At 38.4% G+C, this 21595-nt stretch overlaps 2 protein-coding genes across 2 annotated transcripts in view; one reads left to right on the top strand and one right to left on the bottom strand.

Moving 5' to 3' along the window:
* Nucleotides 1–21595, bottom strand: part of LOC144632318 (uncharacterized) — a 140679-nt gene that overhangs the window by 79787 nt on the left and 39297 nt on the right. The window lies entirely within an intron of this gene.
* LOC144632911 (uncharacterized) lies at nucleotides 14437–19207 on the top strand. The gene is made up of 3 exons (XM_078491674.1): nucleotides 14437–14463; nucleotides 16762–17124; nucleotides 17694–19207. The coding sequence occupies exons 2-3, from the start codon at nucleotides 16780–16782 to the stop codon at nucleotides 18513–18515; spliced, it is 1167 nt and encodes a 388-aa protein (XP_078347800.1). The 5' UTR covers nucleotides 14437–14463; nucleotides 16762–16779; the 3' UTR covers nucleotides 18516–19207.

The raw sequence follows: 21595 nt of genomic DNA, 5'->3' as shown, positions 1-21595 counted from the left end.
TTCGTCTCGGTATCATGTAAACAGATACAGAGAAATGTATGGGGATGGAATGAACTCGTTCCGGAATGAAAGTCATTCCGGAATCATGTAAACAGGCCCTTAGTAAAATGTACGCATCGTTTTCGCCTTTCGTCGCTCTCGCTTGCTACACACACCATACAATCTTCGCTTGCTGTTCAAATTCGATCCAGTTCACAAATGAACCAATTCACGTCTGTGCAAGTGCAAGCTTGCGGTATTTTTCGATTGTTGAGGAATTTTCCTGACTGAAACCTGTTACAACAAACTGCCCGACATGCGAGTTTCTCTGCGGAAACAAACCTGAAACAGCTCATGCCCATCAAATTCTACTACAAAAATCTGCCGCGCATGTTTCAGTTTCAAAGTAAACAGATTTAGAATATTTTCGAGACAACGTCTACGCGAGTTTCTCTTGAATTCTCTGTTTATACCTATTAATTTGTTTCAGTGGGACTGAAAACCGGAGAGCCTCTCAAAACAATATCTATTTTTTAAGTTTTTATGAATCACAAGGTGGTTCTGTTTTATCGAGAAACAAAAATGCAGAATGAGCAAAGAACGGCTAAAATTGAAGTCATGCTGACGAGGAAGTATTACCACAGCGGCTTGTTAAAACAAACAACATGGATCGAAATCCGCCAATCACAGCCAACCAGCATGACCTTTTGACCTTGTGGGTAAAACAAACAAGGGTATGATTGGTTTTCATTGGCTAATTTCAAACAGCACGTCGAAAGATGCTGTCGAAAGACAGACGTAGAAAGATAGCTATGCACGTACATAGGCGTACGGGCCGGGGGGGCAGGGGGGGCTGCAGCCCCCCCAAATTTTGGGCAACTCGGATTTTTTGGGCAGCAATAGAAATTTGGGCAAAGCCAGTTTCTAAAGAAGTTTTTTTTCCAAGAGATAGATATTTTCTATTTTAACCTGAAGTCGGCGTGTTAAAGCCAGTTAAATTCACAAAATGTCAAGGAATTATTATAAAAAGCACCATTCAGTGTTGTAATGACAGAAAATTTCCTCCAGAATTCCCTAAAATAGCGTTTTTAATGCTCTAAAAATTTAAAATTTTCCGGGGGAGCTTGTTATATGAACATCATCACACTAACAAACCAACCCCACATTTTGTGTACGTACAAGCAAACGTGTCGTGGCCTGATTTTACCCTAGGCCTACTCTGGGACCTAAAATCGCCCAAAGTCGCCCGTAATTTTGGACAAAATAAGCTAAAGTCGCCTACGGCGACTTTGGGTCCCAGAGTAGGCCTTACCCGAGTACAACTTGGTATTTTGTTTTGTACTCGTGACTGGTAATAAACCCAATAATCACGAGCCAATAGGTCAATTAGTTTTGAAGAAAAATGATTATAATTAAAAAATAACAAAAAAATGCGCCCGCCCGCTCTCTTTTTCACAGAAATCCGGACGAGAAACATTTTTTTTTTTTTACTTGGCCTAAATTATTTCTTGTCATTGCACTTATTAGCATTTAATGGGCATATTATTCCAACTCTTTAGTCAACAATGACATGGATCGTATCGTTGATATCTTCGGCCGTCGATATGGTAGAGACAGCTATTTCTTTTAACGTGTTTTATGAGCTCATATGATAGATTCTTGTGTAAGAATTTTTTACTTCATTTGTAAGCCTATGTTAGTGCATCGTATGACTCTCGTTCTTCTTGACTGTTTCGTAAAAATTTGGGCATTTTGCGAAAAATTTTTGGGCAAATGTCTCACCGCCCCCCCTGGCTAAAAATTGCCCGTACGCCTATGTGCACGTATTAAACATTATTAGCGGGTGTAAATTATTCGATTACAGAGAAGTAGACAACAATATCTCACCGCTGAATTGTGTGTAAAAGTTAAATTTCACCTCTCGCCTGTTAGACCTTAACTGAAATATTTCTCTTACACTTTTGAACTTATAAGGATCAAGATTTGTGGCGAATTTGTGAAGGAAATGCTTTTTTTCGACTCGACATGCCCCACACGCTAATATAAACTTTGTAAAAAAAATTCTGAATCAGCGATTTTTTTTAAAAAAAAATTAAAAAATTGACCCCGACCCCGACCCCGACCCCGAAATAAATTCTGACACAGACAACTAAAAATTTTCTCAAAAACTGACTTTATTTTCGCGTACCTTTTAAGTACAGATTACAGTAAGAAATTTGCACGTACAAAAGTTGACAGCTCTATGCGTGCGGTATGCAAATAAATTTACCCAGAGACGCTGTAACCGTTTACTGTATTTTATTTTATATTTTCAAGAACGAATTGTGAAGGAAAATGTGTTTTCAAATGACGGTTTCAAAATCTGTCATAAACTCCAAAATTCGCACGTAGAAATTTTGTGCGCTTCCAAGGAAAAGGAGGCTCGTGTCTACCAAGGCAGCATTGTACAGGAAGTGGCTTTAGACAGCAGAGGCGTCTTCAAAGATTCATGTTTATTTTTTAGGTGCGTTTTCTAAATGAAAAACTTAGATGGTCACATGTTAATTTTGTTATTTCGCGCGTTATTTTCACTGCGTTTTATTATGCCTGAGGCACTTGGTCTTTTATAAAAATACATCCATAGACGATTCATAAAGTCCACGCCATTCCAAGTATTCTGTTGTATCATTTACACAAATCATTTCCGGTACTGGGATCATTTGCGGTCCAATTTGGGATCATTTGCGGTCCCGGGATCATTTGCGGGCCGGGATCAAGCTCGAAAGAGTATTCAGAGGAAGGGTGCTTGTCGAAAACAAGACGGAAAGATACTTTCAATGACAGAAATTTTTTTAATTTTAATTTTCGCGTGTGTATTAAATTTTGCGAAATGTTTCCTTCGCGCGTATTAAATTTCGCGATTATTTCAGTTGAAATCGCGAAAATCGCGAAAATTAGTAAGAATAAGATATTATGTAAAACTAAAACAATACCCTGCTAGTCCTGCTAGCCAAGTCGCTTCGTCTAAGGAAGATCGAAGCGAGCCTGCTTTGGCAGGGAAGTATTGCTCAAGCAGTGTGAGAGGACAGGTTATACAGTAGACGTGGAATACTAAGATCTACTGATTCGCACCAAAATATACAGAATTTTATCCCGTTCCATATTTTTTTCTTTGTAGCATCAGAAACACTACGGCTTAAAACCTCGATAAACAAGTCTAGGACTTATTTTCTTTTTGCTGAAAAAATAGTCAAATAAAGCTGAACTGAAGATTTTGAACCAGTTTGTTTTTGTTAGGATTTCAGCAAAGCAGTTATATTTTGCGGGAAGGGGGGGGGGGGGGGGGGGAGGGGGGGGATTTGTTAGCGGCAATGTATAGCTGGAAGAATGGTTTATTAATTTCTGATAACAAAATATTTCTAAGATCCCAACAGTTTTATGGAAAAATGTTCATCCTGGAAACGCAAGAAGGATGTGAATTCTTTTCTTAAGAAAGCCAGAAAAAACTTTTATTATGGCGACAAAGACGTCAGTGAATTCGTTTAATATTCATGTGTTTAATCACGTACGTCGAAAGAAGGACATTGTCAGTGGTTTAAAACGACTAACACTTAGCAGTTCCCCTACACACTGTAGTTGCTGGTTTGTGAAGCGAGGTGAAGGAGCCGATCCAGCTAAAAAATATTCCTCTTAAATGTTAAGCAGTTATATTTTCTGGGGGCAAATTTTGTAAGCGGCAATGTATAGCTGGAAGAATGGTCTATTGATCTATGACAACAAAATATTTCCAAGATACCTTTAGTTTAAAAAAAAATGTTCATCCTGGAAACGCAAGCAAGATGTGAATTATTTTCTTAAGAACGCGAGAAATAAGTTTTATTATGACATATATTATGACGACAATCAATCATCAATTAATCAGGATCCGCCACTGGTTAGAGACTGAAACCCTTAGTTTTTTGAGCTCTTCCAGGAGCCAAAACTGCCAAAATGCAGTTTGACAAGATTTATGCCGTTTCAGAAAATTCACTTTTTAAATGTCAAATTGAAAAGGGCTCGTCTATTTGAGGAAATAAGTCCCTATATTCTCTGTTGCAATCCCCCAAAGTAGCGACTCTTAAGTCAGTAACACTCCTTGAAAGAAACCACAAGGTCCGCAACCCGGGTGGGGGGCACTCCCCTATATGGCCTATACGGGGACGTGCCGCTGGATAGGGTATGGTTTTTGACTCCTCCAGTCCTGAACAGGGTATATAATTTCATGCTCTTCTGTCCTAAACAGGGCCTGAACCTGTCCTAGACAGGGTATGGCTGAAAGACTGCCGCCGAGTGTTTACATTGTTTTCGCTTTCGCTTTAATGAAAAGTATATTTTTATATGCTGGGATCGGTGTTCGCATTTCAAAGCGTCGATCATCGCGTACGGGACGCAGTCACAATAAAGCGGAAATGATTGTCGTTGTTGTTCTTTGTCCTAAATAGGGTCTTAAAATAGGGGGTGTTGTCCTACACAGGGTAGCTATTTTAGGTTTTTATTGTCCTAAACAGGGTCAGGGTTTCAAACCCCCAGCGGCACCCCTATACCTAAACTTAGGTCAAGTACCCCCCCCCCCCGGGGGTCCGCAACCTCTTAGCAGTTTTCGCGCGTTCACTTCCGGGGCGCGCGCTTGTATTTCTATTTCCGGTCCGCTGTGTCTCGCTTCTATATGAACTGCAAACCGAGGAACTCTAAAGATGGGGCTCCCTTTCCTGAAAAATTAACTTGTGGAATTGCAAAGTTATATCTTTTCTTGCCTGAAAAACCATTTCATTTTCATTTCCAAATATACAACAAACCCAAAGATTTTTAAACGAAAATGTCCATCCGAAAATACCACCCCCTCCTCCCACCATATACAAGATCTTCCGAAAACTGCAGTCCATGAGAAAACATAAGCCCAGGGCTTATTTCGAATTTTACTGTATGTCAAAGATAAGCTCATAGCCGGGATCTGTGCATGTCTTTGTAATTTTAAAAGCCAGCCAAATTTTCCCGTCATAAATATTCTTTGGTCCAGGTCTCAAATTTTCATTTCTCCCGCTTACGCGCTTGGGTTAAGAATCTGTCTACGGTGGGGTGGGTGAGCCCATGCCTGACTAAAGCGCCAAAACAAGGGCAACAGGGTCGAAACAGGGTCAGTTTCTCGAAAAACTCAGGATTAAAAAAGGCAGGAAAGATCGAATGTTGGTTTAACGACTGTAGGACTCGCTTTGGGTTTCTTATCGTTATATTTAGAAAGTTTTACAATGTCGTATTTTTGCATGCACCAAAACAATTTCAGACACAGTATTGCGTCTTAATACTGTAGAATCCTGATTTCTCGAGCCTCCGAGGAAAACGCGTGAATCGAGAAATCGGGGGTACAACTACATTGAAGTACTATCCAAGGGGACATGACAGAAAACTGTTTCGAGAAATCGGGAGTTTCGAGAAACAAAGGGTTCGAAAAATCGGGATATATTCTACTGCATATGACAAACTCAAATATTTTTTTTATAAAATTTAAGGTAAATCTCCATACGGAAATATGAAAATCCCTCCCCCCCCCCTCCTCCCCCGTTTATAAGTCCTTCCCGAAAACAGCCCACCTGAAGGGGACGTTGAATAAATATAAGCCCAGGGTTTATTTGCGAATTTTACGATACTTCAAAGATTAAGTCACTGCCCGGATCTGTGCACGTTTTTGTTATTTTAAAAAAATAACCAAACTTTCCTGTGGTAGATATTTATTTAGCCCAGGTCTCAGATTTTTACTTCTCCCCCTTGAGTTCAGAATCTGTCTACGGTGGGGTGGTGGGTGAGTCCATAACTGAGTTAGTGCCAAAACAGGGGCAAGATCTTTCCCAGAAAAATCGAGATTCAAGAGGCGAATTTCCCGGAAAGATCTAAGTGACTCTGAATTATATGCCATGCGCATTAGTACCACGGAAGTGCTAAAACGAGGGGATATTTTATGTAAACTAAAACAATACCCTGCTAGTCCTGCTAGCCAAGTCGCTTCGTCTAAGGAAGATCGAAGCGAGCCTTCTTTAGCAGGGTAGTTGAAACTATTCTGGGAAAGTCTCATGGAAGTATTGCTCAAGCAGTGCGAGAGGACAGGTTACACAACAGACATGGAATGCTAAGATCTACTGATTCGCACCAAAGTATGCAGAATTTCTCCCGTTCTGTATTTTTGCTCTTTGTAGCATCAGAAACACTACGGCTTAAAACCTCGAAAAACTAAAAAAAATGTTCATCCTGGAAACGCAAACAGGATGTGAATTCTTTTCTTAAGAACGCCAGAAATAACTTTTATTAAGGCGACAAAGACGTAAGTGAATTCGTTAAATATTCACGTGTTAGAGCTTTGTGTTAAAGGTTTGTGAAGCGAGGTGAAGGAGCCGATCCAGCTAAAAAATATTACTCTTAAATGCTAAGCAGTTATATTTTTTGAGGGCAAATTTTGTAAGCGGCAATCTATAGCTGGGATAATGGTTTATTTTATTTTTATTGCTGCAAAACACACATATTACAATAAACAAATATTACAAATACAACATCTAATCTGGTTTATTGATCTATCATAACAGAGTATTTCCAAGATACCTTCAGTTTCATGAAAAAATGTTCATCCTGGAAACGCGAACAGGATATGAAAATTCTTTTCTTAAGAACGCCAGAAATAACTTTTATTATGACATGTATTATATGCGACAATTAATCATTAAACACGTACGTCGAAAGAAGGTCATTGCCAGTGTCGACCAGTGGGTTTAAAACGACTAACACTTAGCAGTTCTTCTACACACTGGAGTTTCTGAAGCGAGGTGTAGGAGCTGATCCAGGCATAACAAGCTAAGCAAGGTAGGTAACCAGACTTTAAGAACCTTCTACTCTACAGGGATCTTAAATTCCACAGTACAACTCTTTAGCTGTTAACCGTCACTTTTTTTAAAGAACGTCGCGTTTTTCCTTCGCACATTTGATTCGATTGAATCAAAAAAGTATCAGTATCGTGATTCTTCAGAAAATCCATCTTTCTGTTTAACTGATCATTTTTTTTTTCAATTTGTGCTTTGGTGCAGTGTTTCATTCACATCTTTGAAACTGTTTTAGTTTTTACTCTTTGCCTCAATGACTTTTAATTTATGGTGTTGTTTAGTTCTTGTCCTACTTCTTCATTGCCTTTGTCTTTCGAGCACACCAAGTTGTTTTAATCAGTTCGATCAGTGTTAAAATGATTGAAATTCTCTCACAGCAAATAGAAGTCTAAATTTAATACAAGGTCTAAATAAGCTGCACTTGTGAAACGATTTACCTTTCATACTGTTCTTCGGTAAAAGACAAAGTAGACTTGTTAAGAAACTTAATGTGTTCGTAGCTAAGCATGACAATTAATAAGAACAGAAATATTAATAATGATTAACAACACCAATAGCGCATGGTCAAAGATCGGTACATGATTTCCACGCATAATAAAATCAAAAGTGAGCATTAGATAAAAACAAGATAACTGATAAAAATGACCATCAAACAAAAGTAAGGCTACTGTTTTGGTCCATAATTCCTTTATACTGCTATCAGTTTTTGTGGAGGGTTTCTTATTTTTCGTAAGAGGTTGCGGGAGCTGTACAGGCCCGCAAATGATCCCGGGACCGCAAATGATCCCAAATTGGACCGCAAATGATCCCAGTACCGGAAATGATTTGTGTAAATGATACAACAGAATACTTGGAATGGCGTGGACTTTATGAATCGTCTATGGATGTATTTTTATAAAAGACCAAGTGCCTCAGGCATTATAAAACGCAACGATTAAAAACGGTGAAAATAACGCGCGAAATAACAAAATTAACATGTGACCATCTAAGTTTTTCATTTAGAAAACACACCTAAAAAATGAACATAAATCTTTGAAGACGTCTCTGCTGTCTAATTACCACTTCCTGTACAATGCTGCCTTGGTAGTAGGCTTTTGTACATTATGCTAGCATTTATTCGAGCATTTTAGTGAGGCAAAAGCATTCAGCATTATTTGAGCATTTTAGTGCTATTTTCCTGGAAAATTTACTTCTTTCCCGAGAAAATAAAAAAGAAATTATTTTTTTTAGAGAAAATGAAGACTAAAACTCAAAATTCAACTACAAATAGCTTTCTGGAGATAGTCAACTACTTTCTGTACTTAGCCCCGTAGATGATTTCGAGGATTATGATTTTTTGGCTGTATTTATGAACTTTTATACGTTGTTGTTGTTACTTCTAACACTTGCACGTTTTTGTAAGTGTTAACAGTTAACACCATGTTAAAAAATCGTTTGTATAATGAGCATTATCCGAGCATTTTAGTGACTTTTTGGGGGGGAGACCGAGCATTTTAGTGGGAAAAATGGAGCATTAAGGTGGAGCATTTTAGTGGGGAAACAATAGCATAATGTACAAAAGCCTACTTGGTAGACACGAGCCTCCTTTTCCTTGGAAGCGCACAAAATTTCTACGTGCGAATTTTGGAGTTTATGACAGATTTTGAAACCGTTATTTGAGAACACATTTTCCTTCACAGTTCGTTCTTGCAAATATAAAATGAAATACAGTAAACGGTTACAGCGTCTCTGGGTAAATTTATTTGCATACCGCACGCATAGAGCTGTCAACTTTTGCACGTGCAAATTTCTTACTGTCAATTAATCTGTACTGAAAGCTACGCGAAAATGAAGTCAGTTTTTGAGAGAATTTTCAGTTGCCTGTGTCAGAATTTATTTCAGTGACTTGATGAAGACATTTAAAGAAAAAAATAACCACAGATTTTGAAATAGAGTAGCTCGATAACAAGAGTCGGAGATCGATATGATAGAAATCAGCAACAAAACTCAACTTTCTTCCAGACTTTACGTCTAGACATTTATAATGTCGCTATGAACGCTGCGTGACTGCGTGTGAATGGCTATCAGCTTAAAGCATTTCGCCGCAAATAAATCATCCCTTGATTGGAGAGAGTTCATATTTCTGTTGGTTGGATTGTTAAACTTTATGTCACGTTTTAGGTTACTAATCGGAGCATATTTATCAGCTATATTGATACAGTTGTGGTTTTGAATTTACTTTAGTAAATCGTTCAAATACGGTACATTCTCTCGCGTTAATTGTTTTTCTAATTGTTGTATTATTAATAAAGAAATGGATTAAATAAATTTAAATCCCCTGTCCAAATTCTTTAGTCCACGCATATCCAACTTTTACGGTTAGGCGACTGTTTCCGGTCCGAGGATCATTTGCGGTTCAATTTTGGGATCATTTGCTGTCCCGGGATCATTTGCGGTCCAATTTGGGGATCATTTGCAGTCCCGGGATCATTTGCGGGTCGGGATCATTTGCGGGCCTGTATAAATCTCCAATAGTTCTTATTTGTCTAAATTTTACTAATCCTTTGAGAAAAACTATCGCCTCCCAGACATCCCCCAAAATCGTCCAAAAAATAACAAAATACTGCAAAACAAATATGTATGGGATAAGTAAAGCTTTTTTGGATTCCTTGAAACGCGGCTGAAATGGTTTTCAGTGTTTTCCAGCCCTTATACTTTGGGTCAGTACTACTATTCTTCACCAGTTGCTATTACAGTAATGGTATGAAACAAATACCTAATCATTGGTCAATATGTTGTGATCATTTTCTTGACAATAGTAGTTACCTGATTAGAAGTTGTATACTGTTCCATTAAAGTGTAAGGGCTGGAAAATACTGAAATGCGTCAGCCACCTAAAGCGTTGGAAAAATTGATCTTCAGGTAAAAACCCCGCCTTTATTAAGTATTGCGAAAAGGCTGCACTTTGCTATGTGTTACAAATTTATATTTTCTAGACGTCTAGTTCAATCGTTTATTTGTATTGTGCGAAATATATTTTTATAAATTGAGACCATTATGTCATTAAGTAATAATGCAATCTTGAAAACATTCCAGATTTTCATTATTAAATAGAAACACGAAAAATTCAAATTTGGGAAAACAAGCCTGTCAAAATGACGTTGCCATGGTGATTTCAAGTTACTGGCACAATAACTAATCCTACCAAATTATTGCGAGATGAATTTTAGATAAACGGGCAAAGTTGTAAGCGTCCAAAGTCAGCGCGGGCCTCAAAAGCCCTTCCCCCCGGCCTGAATCGGTTTAAGTGACTGTTTTTTCCAGTGATTTTTACTGTACTGTACCCTGCCTTTCAAGTCAAAATAGATAGCTAATTATTAAGCGCCCGATTTTAAGCTTCTCAAGCTTCTCAAGCTTCTCAAGCTTCTTGTTTTGACATGTTTCATGCGGTTTGTTTTCAACGGACAAGTTTTCTTTACACGGAGTTATTCCCCGTTGCTCCATTATCTCCTTCCAGTCTTACTGAAAATAAGTATTCCCGAAACGTTTTGCTATAGCAACTTTAATTACGCAAATAAATCCTCCGTTGGATGCCAAAAACATTGGCCCACCTTTAACTACAAAATTAACCGACTTTTATACTGCTATTGTGGTAGAGTCTCAGAGAGAAAAGGTACGAGTAAGTTCCCTTTAATTGTAGAGTCACAGAGATAGAGGTAAGTGTAAATTCCCTTTTGGTTTATCAGCTACTTTTAGACTAGGTGGATAGTTTTCTTGTATATGCCATCGCTTAAGTTAAAGGTAAAAAGTAAAATCCGCTTAACAAGGCGTTCCAAATTAAATTTTACGACAGTTAATTATCCGTTCCATAGCCTAGAAGGCAAAAAAAAACTTTTGAGGATGGATTACATAAAAGATGAGTGTAAAAATTTACATTATGTTAAAAAGTAATTAAAAAAAAATTAAGGGGAATGATACAGGGCAAACAAAAATTTTAATTAACTTATTGCACATGTTATGGCAAAAAACTCCAAGTTGAGAACTAATTCTATAAAACAAGTGATGCAAAGTTCACACCTCGCTGCTGCAGATAATTTAAAAAATAAAGGTGGTAAATGTACCCCATTCTTTCTAATTTTCCCGAGGATTAATTTTCGCGATTGCAAAACAATCACGAAGACAAAGACTTATGACACTCTCTTTTAAAATTTAGCTGCACCATTTACATAAAAACTGGCCATGATTACGTTCTTTTTCTTCGAGACATACAACAGGGAGAAAACAAATCTCAAGTGCTGACCTGTGTTATAAAGTTGTTCGTTGTCGCAAAAGAAAATAACATTTTCGCAAAATGTAGTTCCTTTTACCACGATTTTTCTAACGCAAAGACAAATGTTGCGACTTTTTTAAAAACAAAAAACAACAAAAAAAAACACAGCCAGAATCCAGCGAGTTGTGAAAAGTCAGCTGGAACATTTTGGACAACATTTTCTACAGATTCGTTGGCTTCCATTTGAGTTTTGAAGATTCGAGAACGTCTTATGACGTCATTTCTTAGACCATGGAAATGTGGTCGATTTGGTACATACCTTTTTACATGAAATTTTGGCGACACATTAATTTAGTAATTTTAAAAAATCCGTATTTAGCGACACTTTAATTTAGTGATTTTTCGTAAATCTTGGAACATAAGTCACTTAATTTGCCGTATTTAGCGATTTTTCGTAAATTTTGGAACCGAAGTCACTTAATTTTCCAAAATTCCGTGAAAATCCGTATTTAGGGACATTTTAGTGTAACGCCTTTTGATTTTTAGACAAAATAGCTAAATTCGCTAACTTAAAAGTAGATTTAATTTTCACATGTTTCATGCGGTTTGTTTTCGACGGATAAATTCTCTGTACACGAAGTTATTCCCCGTTGCTCTATTATTTCCTTCCAGTCTTACTAAAAAGTAGTATCGCCCAAAACGATATAAGCGGAAATGTCGTTATTACTCGCACATTTGCTGATACAAACGGTCATAACTTTTGAAATACTGAAACGTACATTGGATTTTGGATATTTTAGCCGATAATGGATAACAATTTTCCGCTGTGTAGAGTGGGTGTCGGTAAAACGCCGACTCGGGGTCGGGGCCGGGGCCGGGGCCGGGGTCGGGGTCGGGGTCGGGGTCAATTTTTTTTTTTTTAAATTCACTGATTCACTGAAAAATTCACAGAAAAAAATACAAAGTTTATATTAGCGTGTGGGTAAAAAAAAAGCATTTTTCTTCACAAATTGGGCACAAATCTTGATCCTTATAAGTTCAAGAGTATAAGAGAAGCATTTTAGTTAAGGTCTAACAGGCGAGAGGTGAAATTTAACTTTTACATACAGTTTAGCGACAAGATGTTGTTGTTTACCTCTCTGTAATCGAATATTTTACACCCGCTCTTAATGTTACGTGCATAGCTATCTTTCTACGTCCGTCTTTCGACATCATCTTTCGACAGCATCTTTCGACGTGCTGTTTAAAATGAGCCAATTTTAAAACAGCGATGGATACCCTTGTTGGTTTCACCCACAAGGTCAAAAGGTCATTCTGGTGGGCTGTAATTGGCGGATTTCGATCCGTGTTCTTTGTTTTAACTTACCGCTATGCACCTAACACTGAAAGCGGGTGTGATACTTTCTCGACAGCATAACCTCAATTAAAATGTCTTTCCGCATTTCGGTCACGCAAATTGGAGAAATGGCTAGATACCTCCACTTATATTTAAAACAATAACAGAATTTAGAAACTTAAAGATTGCGAGACATGTTAATGCGAGCTTCGCTGTCTAAACAAAACAATTCTGCTTCCTTATAAATATTTTTTTGGAATCGAAAGGCGGCTTTATTTTAAAGATATAAACCTGAATTAATTTTCTCTTGCTACACAAACGCATGTACAATTTGATTTAAACCTGTAAAAGTTCATGCTATGTTGGCGAGGAGATAGCGCTCAGAAAGAATTCGGCAGCAAATTCTATCCGCCAAGCTGTTAGAAAATTTCACCTTTCGCCTGTTAGACCACAGATTTCTTCTTTTATACTTTTGAACTTATAAGGATCAAAATTCCCGGCTATTTTGTGAAGGAAATGCTTTTTCCGACTCGAAATTTCCCACACGCTAATATTAACTTTGTAATTTTTTTCTGAATCGGTGATTTTTTTTTTAAAAAAAATTAAAAAATTGACCCCGACCCCGACCCCGACCCCGACCCCGACCCCGACCCCGACCCCGACCCCGACCCCGACCCCGACCCCGACCCCGACCCCGACCCCGACCCCGACCCCGACCCCGGCCCCGACCCCGGCCCCGACCCCGAGTCGGCGTTTTACCGACACCCGTGTAAGTAGAGTTATCAGCTAGGTCACGAATTGAAATATTCGTTTTTAAATCAAGCTCATTATTCAACCTTTGTTCGACGCCGATCAGAAGTGGTCATTATATCCTTGATTTCGCATTTACAGATAAATCGAGGGGAAAAACTACTTTCTTAGAAAACAAGAAATGTTTATGGCAGAATTGGTATGAAAATTGTCGGTGTTTGATGCGAATAAAATATTTGACAGCGCCTGGATATAGGCCTATTTGTCTAATTTTCCAGACGTTGCGGCGGGCGCCCTTCAGCCGAAGGTGCAAAATATTTATTGGCTCCTAACGCAGCCAGAAAATCATTTTGAATTAAATCAAAACTGTTTTAGTTCTAGCCTCGGTAAAGTTTTTCAGTTGCCAGAGTTTCAGGTAAAATTACTTTTTGACCCGAATTTGAGACTTTCAGAAAGACGGCCTCTTCATTATTCGTTCGATAGCCTAGGAGGCAAAAAGAAAAAAGGATCCTTTGAGGATGGATTACATAAAAGATGGGTTTAAAAATCTACATTATGTTTAAAAGTAACTAGATTACGAAAAATTAATGGAAATAGTACAGGGCAAACACAAAAATTTTAATTATTACACATGTTATTGCAAAAAATCACTCTAAGTTGAATACTAATTTAAAACACCTGCTGCAAAATTCACACTTTAATAGGGCCTGATTACATGAGCCGGGCTGGCTCGGTTTGCCGAGATCTCGGCACGTCTGTTAAACGCAACAAAAATCAACTTCGCGATTACATGACAACCGGGCCAGCCCGGTTAGCCGAGATCCCGGTATCGCGATGCCGGGATCTCGGCTAGCTGGGCTGAAAATTTTCCATGTAATTGCGTTCACCAGGCCAGCCCGGCTAAGCGGGTCAGCATTAAATTTCTCTTCCGAGCACAATATCCGACGAAAAAATCAATGCTACTCCTTCTAAATAAGATGTACAGGTAAAGTAACCCATCCAGCTGCATAAGTGCAAAAATGTAACCACCAAATTGCCGGAAAAAGGTGATCAAGATCATTCGTGCTCTGATCATTCATGCTGAAACCGGGCTGAAAGTCATCTCGGCAAACCGGGCCAGCCCGGCTAACCGGGCTCATGTAATACCGGGCTGAAAGTCATCTCGGCAAACCGAGCCAGCCCGGCTAACCGGGCCAGCCCGGCTCATATAATAAGGCCCTTATAGTGCGACAAATCTCACCGCTGCAGATAAAGATAAGATAAAGGTGGTAAGTGGACCCTATTTGTACTAGTTTTTGCGATTGCAAAACAATCACGAAGTTAAAGACTTGTGTGACAGTCTCTTTTAAAACGTAGCTGCCCCGTCTACATATAAACTGGCAATGATTACGTTCTTTTTCTTCGAGACATACAACAACAACAACAAAAAACATCTCAATTGCTGACCTGGGGTATAAAGTTGTTCTTTGTTGCAAACGAACATAACATTTTCGTGAAATGTAGTTCCTTTCAACAAGATTTTTCTAACGGAAAGTAAGGCAAATTTCGGACAAATTGAGAAGATGTTGCGACTTTTTCAAAAATAAAAACAAAAGACAAAAACAAACACAGAATCTAGCGAGTTGTGAAAAGTCAGCTGGAACATTTTAGACAAAATTTTCTACAAATTCGTTGGCTTCCATTTGAGTTTCGACCATTCAAGAACATCTTGTGACGTCTTTTCTTAGACCATGGAAATGTGGTCGATTTGTTAAATACCTCGTTATTACGTGAATTTTTGGCGACACGTTAATTTAGTGATTTCACTTGAAAAATCTGAATTTAGCGATTTTTCGTAAACTTTAGAACAGAGGGCACTTAATTTTCCAAACTTTCATGAAAATCCGTATTTCGCGACATTTTAATCTAGCAAAATTCGCAAAATTAAAGTATCGTCAAAATTTTCATGTAATTAGATAGAGTTAATTTTGACATACAGTCGAAGCTCTCGTAAGCGGACACCCTCGGGACGCGAAAAAAGTGTCCGCAACTGGAGCTGGCCGCTTACGAGAATGGTTCTCGTAAGCGACCACCAGAGGTGTTGGGGAAAGATGGCCGCTTACGGGAGCTTGCCCAACTAACATAATGCTAATATGCATGTAAGTGGTGTTTTGAAATGTAATCGGACATTGATAACGACAAAACAGACACTGAAATATTGTACTGTAATAACTGTAAAATCATTGTGACGAACGGCGATGTATGGGAGTTAAAACGGGGTTTCAAACAAAGTGGCCGTAAGTAGAGCTGTCCGCTTACAAGAGTGTCCGTTAAGAGAGCTTCGACTGTATTTCATGCGGTTTGTTTTCGACGGACAAGTTGTCTTTACACGAAGGTCTTCCCCGTGGCTCCATTGTTTCCATCCAGTCTTACTGAAAATTGTATTCCCCAAAACGTTTTGCAAAAACAACTTTAATTACGCTAATTAACCCTCCGTTGGATGTCAAAAACATCGGTCCACCTATAAGTACAAAATTGACACTTGTGTACCGTGATTGTGGAAGAGTCATTGGAAGATGCAGGTACGAGTAAGTTTCCTTTGGGTTTATCAGCTACTTTTAGAATAACGACTATAGTTTTCTTGTATGGTATGCACTCGCTAATGAATGTTAAGGTTAAAAGTGAAATCCGTAATCGTTCAACGAGGCGTTCCAATTTAAATTTTACAACTGAGAGGCTGTCTTTCTGAAAAACATCCACTCAAATTTGCGTCAAAAAAAAAAAAATTTTGCCTGAAACTCTGGCAACTGAAAGACTTTACCAACGCTAGAACTGAAACGATATTGTTTGATTTAAAATGATTTTCTGGCCGAGTAAGGAGCCATTAAATATTTTCCTCTTTCGGGTCCGCCGCAAGGTCTGGAAAATAAGAAAAATAGGTATTTTTCAAGCCGCTGTCAAATATTTCATTCGCATTGAACACTGACAATTTTTATATCAATTTTTTGATAAACATTTCTTGTTTTCTAAGAAAGTAGCAAGTTTTCCTTCAATTTATCTGGAAATGCGAACCAATGATATAATGACCACTACCGATCGGCATCGAACGAAGGTTGAACGATGACCTTGATTTAGAAGCGAATATTTCAATTTGGGGACCTAGCTGATAACTCTACTTTACACAGCCGAAAGGTCAGGTGTAGTCCTTTATCGGCTAAAATATGCAAAATTCCATGTATGTTTACAGTATTTCAAAAGTTATGACTTTTAGTATCAGCGGAAATGTCGGCGTTATTACTCGCACATGTGCTGCTGACATGTGTTATAAAGTTGTTCGTTGTCGCAACACGATTTTTTTTACCAAATTGCGAATTTAAGACTCGCGAATTCTGCTTTTTCCCATTTTTGGGAAATTTACGGCAAAGATTTGTACACCAAGGCCCGGCGGACAAAAAATATTCGACTAGCTTTGGCAAATTATAATATTTATCCCTCATTGAAGAATGCATAACCAGAATATGAAGCAAAAGCAAATAAATTCATTGTTTTGTTACAATTGTCAAAGGAAATTATATTTTACAATTTAGGAAATCACCAAGTCAAAGATGTTTTTATTGGCGCTATTGTTCATTCTCATCAAAGTAACAAGCATCGTGAGATGTTCGACATGTCGAGGACATTGTCAACACTTCAAGTTTGTCATCGATCAAGATGTCCTCCATGACAACGCTCTTGAAGGTCACGTGATTAAAAGAATCACTGTAAAGAGCGCCGCCCAGTGTCACATGGAGTGTAGAGACGAGTGTCTGTGTGTCTCTATAAACTATTTACAGAATACAGTGGAAGGCAACTGCGAGCTGAATGATGTCAACAAAGAGATGAAGCCAGCTGCATTAAAACACAAACCAGGATCTCTGTACTATGATTTGGTGAGAAGCTACACTGTAGAGGTAAGAAACAATATAAAAAACGCAAAACGACCACAAAGCAGAATCAGATAAACGTTGAAAATATAAATTATTGGCTTGCAGACGATAACCGCCATGTTGGTAGAAAATAACAACCACCTTTTTCGGCCTTTTTAAATATAGTTGCACACGTATTCGAGCGATAAATCAGTTATGGGATGAGATAGGACTTGCTTTCCTCTCCTCTTTACCTAGCTCGCATCCAATCTCCTCTCCATCGTACCAGAAAATAAAAAACTAATGGCTTAAATATCGAAAGTAATTCACATTTGCTCTGGTTTTGCATTACTACGCTTAGTGATTGGTTAAACAAATTCCCGCCACTTTCTCGTCTTACAAGAAGTAAAAAAAAACAACAATCGTGACACCCCTGCGTACGTTTTCCCACGCCTCGCGTCGGCTACATGTTCTTGCTTCGAGTTTTGATTGGTTCACTGGATTGTTTGCGCCAACTGTGATTGGTCAAAGTGATTACTTTGGTTTTGGCTTTACTGCACTCATATGAAAACTGCATGTTCCAAGTCATAAATTATACTTTTTTCGTCTTTCAGGGAGGAAGGCGTTACTTACCGGAAAAAGACATCTGTGTCAACAAGTGCTGCGAGCCGGATCCTTGCCTCCAGGGAGGGGTGTGTCGGGAGATTTGTGATCCTAAGACTGTGAGATTCAACTGCACCTGTCCTTACGATTACACTGGTCAGCGGTGCGAGAAACCCACATATCCTCGAAATTGTAAAGACATCTGGAAAAATGGCGAGTCCACTTCAGGAAAGTACAGGATCTATGACGCTCAGAATCAGCCATTTCTGGTGTACTGTGACCTTGAATCTGAGCCTGAGTTTTTCTGGGCTCTCATTCAATCATTCTCGCTAGAAAACAGAGCGAAGTTTAGAAAACACTTCAGTACTGATTATCCTGTTGACGAAGACTCACTGGAAGTCAATTGGGCCTCACACCGTTTGTCTTTGTCTCACATGCAGCATCTCGCTGGACACTCGACTCACTTGAGAGCAACATGCAACTTTAATTCTGAAGGTTTCAGTTACACAGACTACGCACGCGCAGACTTGGCAAGCCAAAAGCTCTTTGACTCGTGGTTCCGGCTTTGTAAGAGATACGAATATCTAAACATCCGGGGAATTGAGTGTTACGATTGCACTTCACAAACAAACAATGTTGATAGCTCATGTTGGCTCATCAACAGCTATAGAAGCTTTATTGATCATGGTTGCGAGTTTGATGGCAGACCAGGTATGGGCAGCTCTGAATATAATTTTGGAAATTATAAAAATGTGAACCCTGAACATCGCTGCTCATCGGCGCCATCATCAACAACACAGCACTGGCTTGGAGTCAAGAGAGATGATGTGTAGATCAACTGAAGAAAAAAAAATGCCACAGTGAGAAAGAAGTAATCATTGAGTGACACAACTAATCAGTCAGTACAAAAGGCAGTCAGTGGCAAAAAAATAAAATCAGCAAGTGACAAACGTTAATCGGAAAAAATCCGAAATTAACATAAAAACTTTTTTAGAAGCTTATGTCGCAGATCGTTTAGGGGCTGTTAACATGATACCGGAATGACTTCCATTCCAGAAATAGTTCATTCCATCCCCATATATTTCTCTGCTGCATGCATGTTTACATGATACCGACACGAATTGTCGTTCCCACACAAGTCATTCCGAGTAGCATGTCTCGCTGATTGGTTAGAATCTTTCTAAGACGTACTAAAGTTAACATCTACCGCCCTCTCTTTTTAATAACACTATGGTTGTTTTTATACGATAGCTTAATGAGAGAGTTCTCGCACGCTGATTGGTCGAAAGTTCTAGTCGATAGCACTTTAGAGATTTTAGTTTTGTAGTTAGATGAAATTCGACTAATTAGTTGTATTTTAAGCATTGTAAAATTTTTAGAATAGAGAGCCACAAGTTCATCTATCAAGTATAGACCATGAAAACCTGAGTGACGTAACCGGTACGCAAAGTAAGGCAAATTTGAGAAATTGTTGCGACTTCACCAAAATTATTGTATAAAACAAATCGAGCACCTATTTCCATGGTCTACTAGTACGCTCTTATAGGCCACAGAAATGAGGCAATCAAGTGTCAAGACTTGAAATCATTTGCCTTCAGCTCGCAGCTCATCTGTTGATTTTGGAGAGCTAGCTCCGAGTTTTTTTTTACTTTCTCTCCTTGGAAAGATTTATCTGCGTTGTAGCACATTTGGTTCGAAAAACAGGAAGCTTGTCCCTTAGTTTCAACAAAGTTCTGTCACAGTTCCAGCACAGATGCTGAGGATTGAGGAAGACAATCGTTTTCTTTTACTCAAACGTTTGCGAAGTCGCTTTCCAGCGTTGCAATTTACGGTCGTTACGTATTACGAAAAAATCATAAACTTTTGATGAGGATTTGTTGTGTCACCAAACAGAGGCAGTGTCACAATGATACAAGGATAATCTACTGCAAGCCAACCCTCAGAAATACCGGATCCTTACCATTGATCCACAGTCTTCGAAGAAAACCCCTAAATATGCACTGAAGATGGAATTCGATGGTCGTCAGTGAAGTCAAATCATCTGAATATTTGAAAATATGATATTTAGCGAACACATCAATCATAATTGCAAGAAAACGAGTTTTAAGGTTGTGGTCTTATTGAGACTACGTAATATAATTCTATGGTCTGCAAAGTTACAGCTGTACAAATCTAATATTTGCCCCACCTAACATATTCTGAGATTGTATGGCACTTTTGCAAATCGTCCGTTAAGAAAAAAAATGGAGAGAATTCAAGAGCGCGCACCGTCTTTAAATCCAAATCGGAGACCTAGGAGAGAAGCAGATTTATCTTTCTTGAAATCCAAATCGGAGCTCAATTTCGTCATTTTTAGAGTAATTTTTACCTAGTTTTTATATTATAGCGTATTTTTAACTAAATTTTGTAATTTTAGATTCTTAGATTTTAACCATTTTTTTTTAGTTCTTAATTGTACAATATATTAGAAGGCCACTGGTTTTTCAGTTTTTATTTGTCACGTGTTTACCCCTTTAATTAAAGTTGTGGATGATGATGATGATGATGATTATTATTATTATACTCAACAGAGCACGTGTCCCAAGTCTGTACCAACAACGGTTACAAAACATCGCCATTCTCATGTTTAAAGTAAAACTCGTAATTGTGCTCACTTATATAACAGTAATATTTAATACAGCCCCGAACCGATATAATCTGAGGAACGTTGGTTTTAATATTCCACCTTTTTTGCACAGTACATTTAAAAACAAATTAGGTCATTTTGGGCCACATCTTTGGAACAAATAAGATTACAGTGATAGGGAGAAACCAAATGTTAAGAGTTTTTAAAACAGTATTAAGAGCCAAAGACGAAACACTCCTAATAGATAAGTGTAACAAATGTAACCTATGCAGCAAGGCCGCTATAAATTTTACATTTTACATTTTACACTTCTACAATTTAAAGTTCACATTTTATTCTCATTTATTTATTTATTTATTTATCTATGTAGTAAGGTTTTCTAAAATTAAATTGTAAATAATTTTAACTTTAAGTAGCTAAGATATATTTAAATGTATAAAAATAGTGTATCCAATTAGTTTTTTAAGCTTCATACCATTGACACTCGAATAAAGTCTTTCGTTCATTCGCCGCAAGGACGACACACATTTCTGTTAATATTGCTAAATGTTTCAAAATTCCGCTACAACTGCACCGTGGTTCGAAAATAAATGAATAAATTTGCTTAGGCCATCCCAATAAAATGTTTCGTTTCCCATCGTCCGACTTCACCTGCACAACGGAGAACGTAGTATACTGTGTATCATGCGAGAAATGCCCATCGACTGTGTACAATGGGGAGACCGGGCGCAGGATGGCAGACCGTTTCAGGGAACACCGCAGGGATGTGATCAACGGCAGGAATGACCCCCCCCCCGGTTATCGGTCCATCTAACTGGAAACAAAGAAATACATCCGATTATAAGCCCCCTCCCCAGATATAAGCTTAAGCGCCCCCTCTGCCAGGTGACAGTACTGAACAGGGCGAAATGTTGTTATTTATGTGGTTTTAACCTTAAACGTATTTCGATCAACACTCCCGTGGCTCGTTTCGAAACGTTTTTTTCATTCTGCTTATAAGCCCTCCCGGATAAAAGCCCCTCCGCTTATAAGCCCACACAAAACCCCTTAAGGAAGTTGTATAAGCCCAGGGCTTATAACCGGAATTCTACGGTATGTTAAAGTCCCGGGGTCTGGGGCCGAATTGACTGATGCATAACGTTGTGCTATATAATACAGACACGAAAAGGTTTTTCTCTTTATTCAGTTTATGTAAAACACACGCGATGCCTTATTTTGTATGTTTTCTTCAAAATAAAACAAAGCATTTTTCAAACCATAATCATAATTTGAGTCATTATTTACGTT

This window comes from Oculina patagonica, chromosome 12 (genome assembly GCF_052425735.1).
Source record: "Oculina patagonica isolate OP01 chromosome 12, crgOcupat, whole genome shotgun sequence".
Lineage (NCBI taxonomy): Eukaryota > Metazoa > Cnidaria > Anthozoa > Scleractinia > Oculinidae > Oculina > Oculina patagonica.
This window is presented reverse-complemented; position numbering and strand designations above follow the sequence as displayed.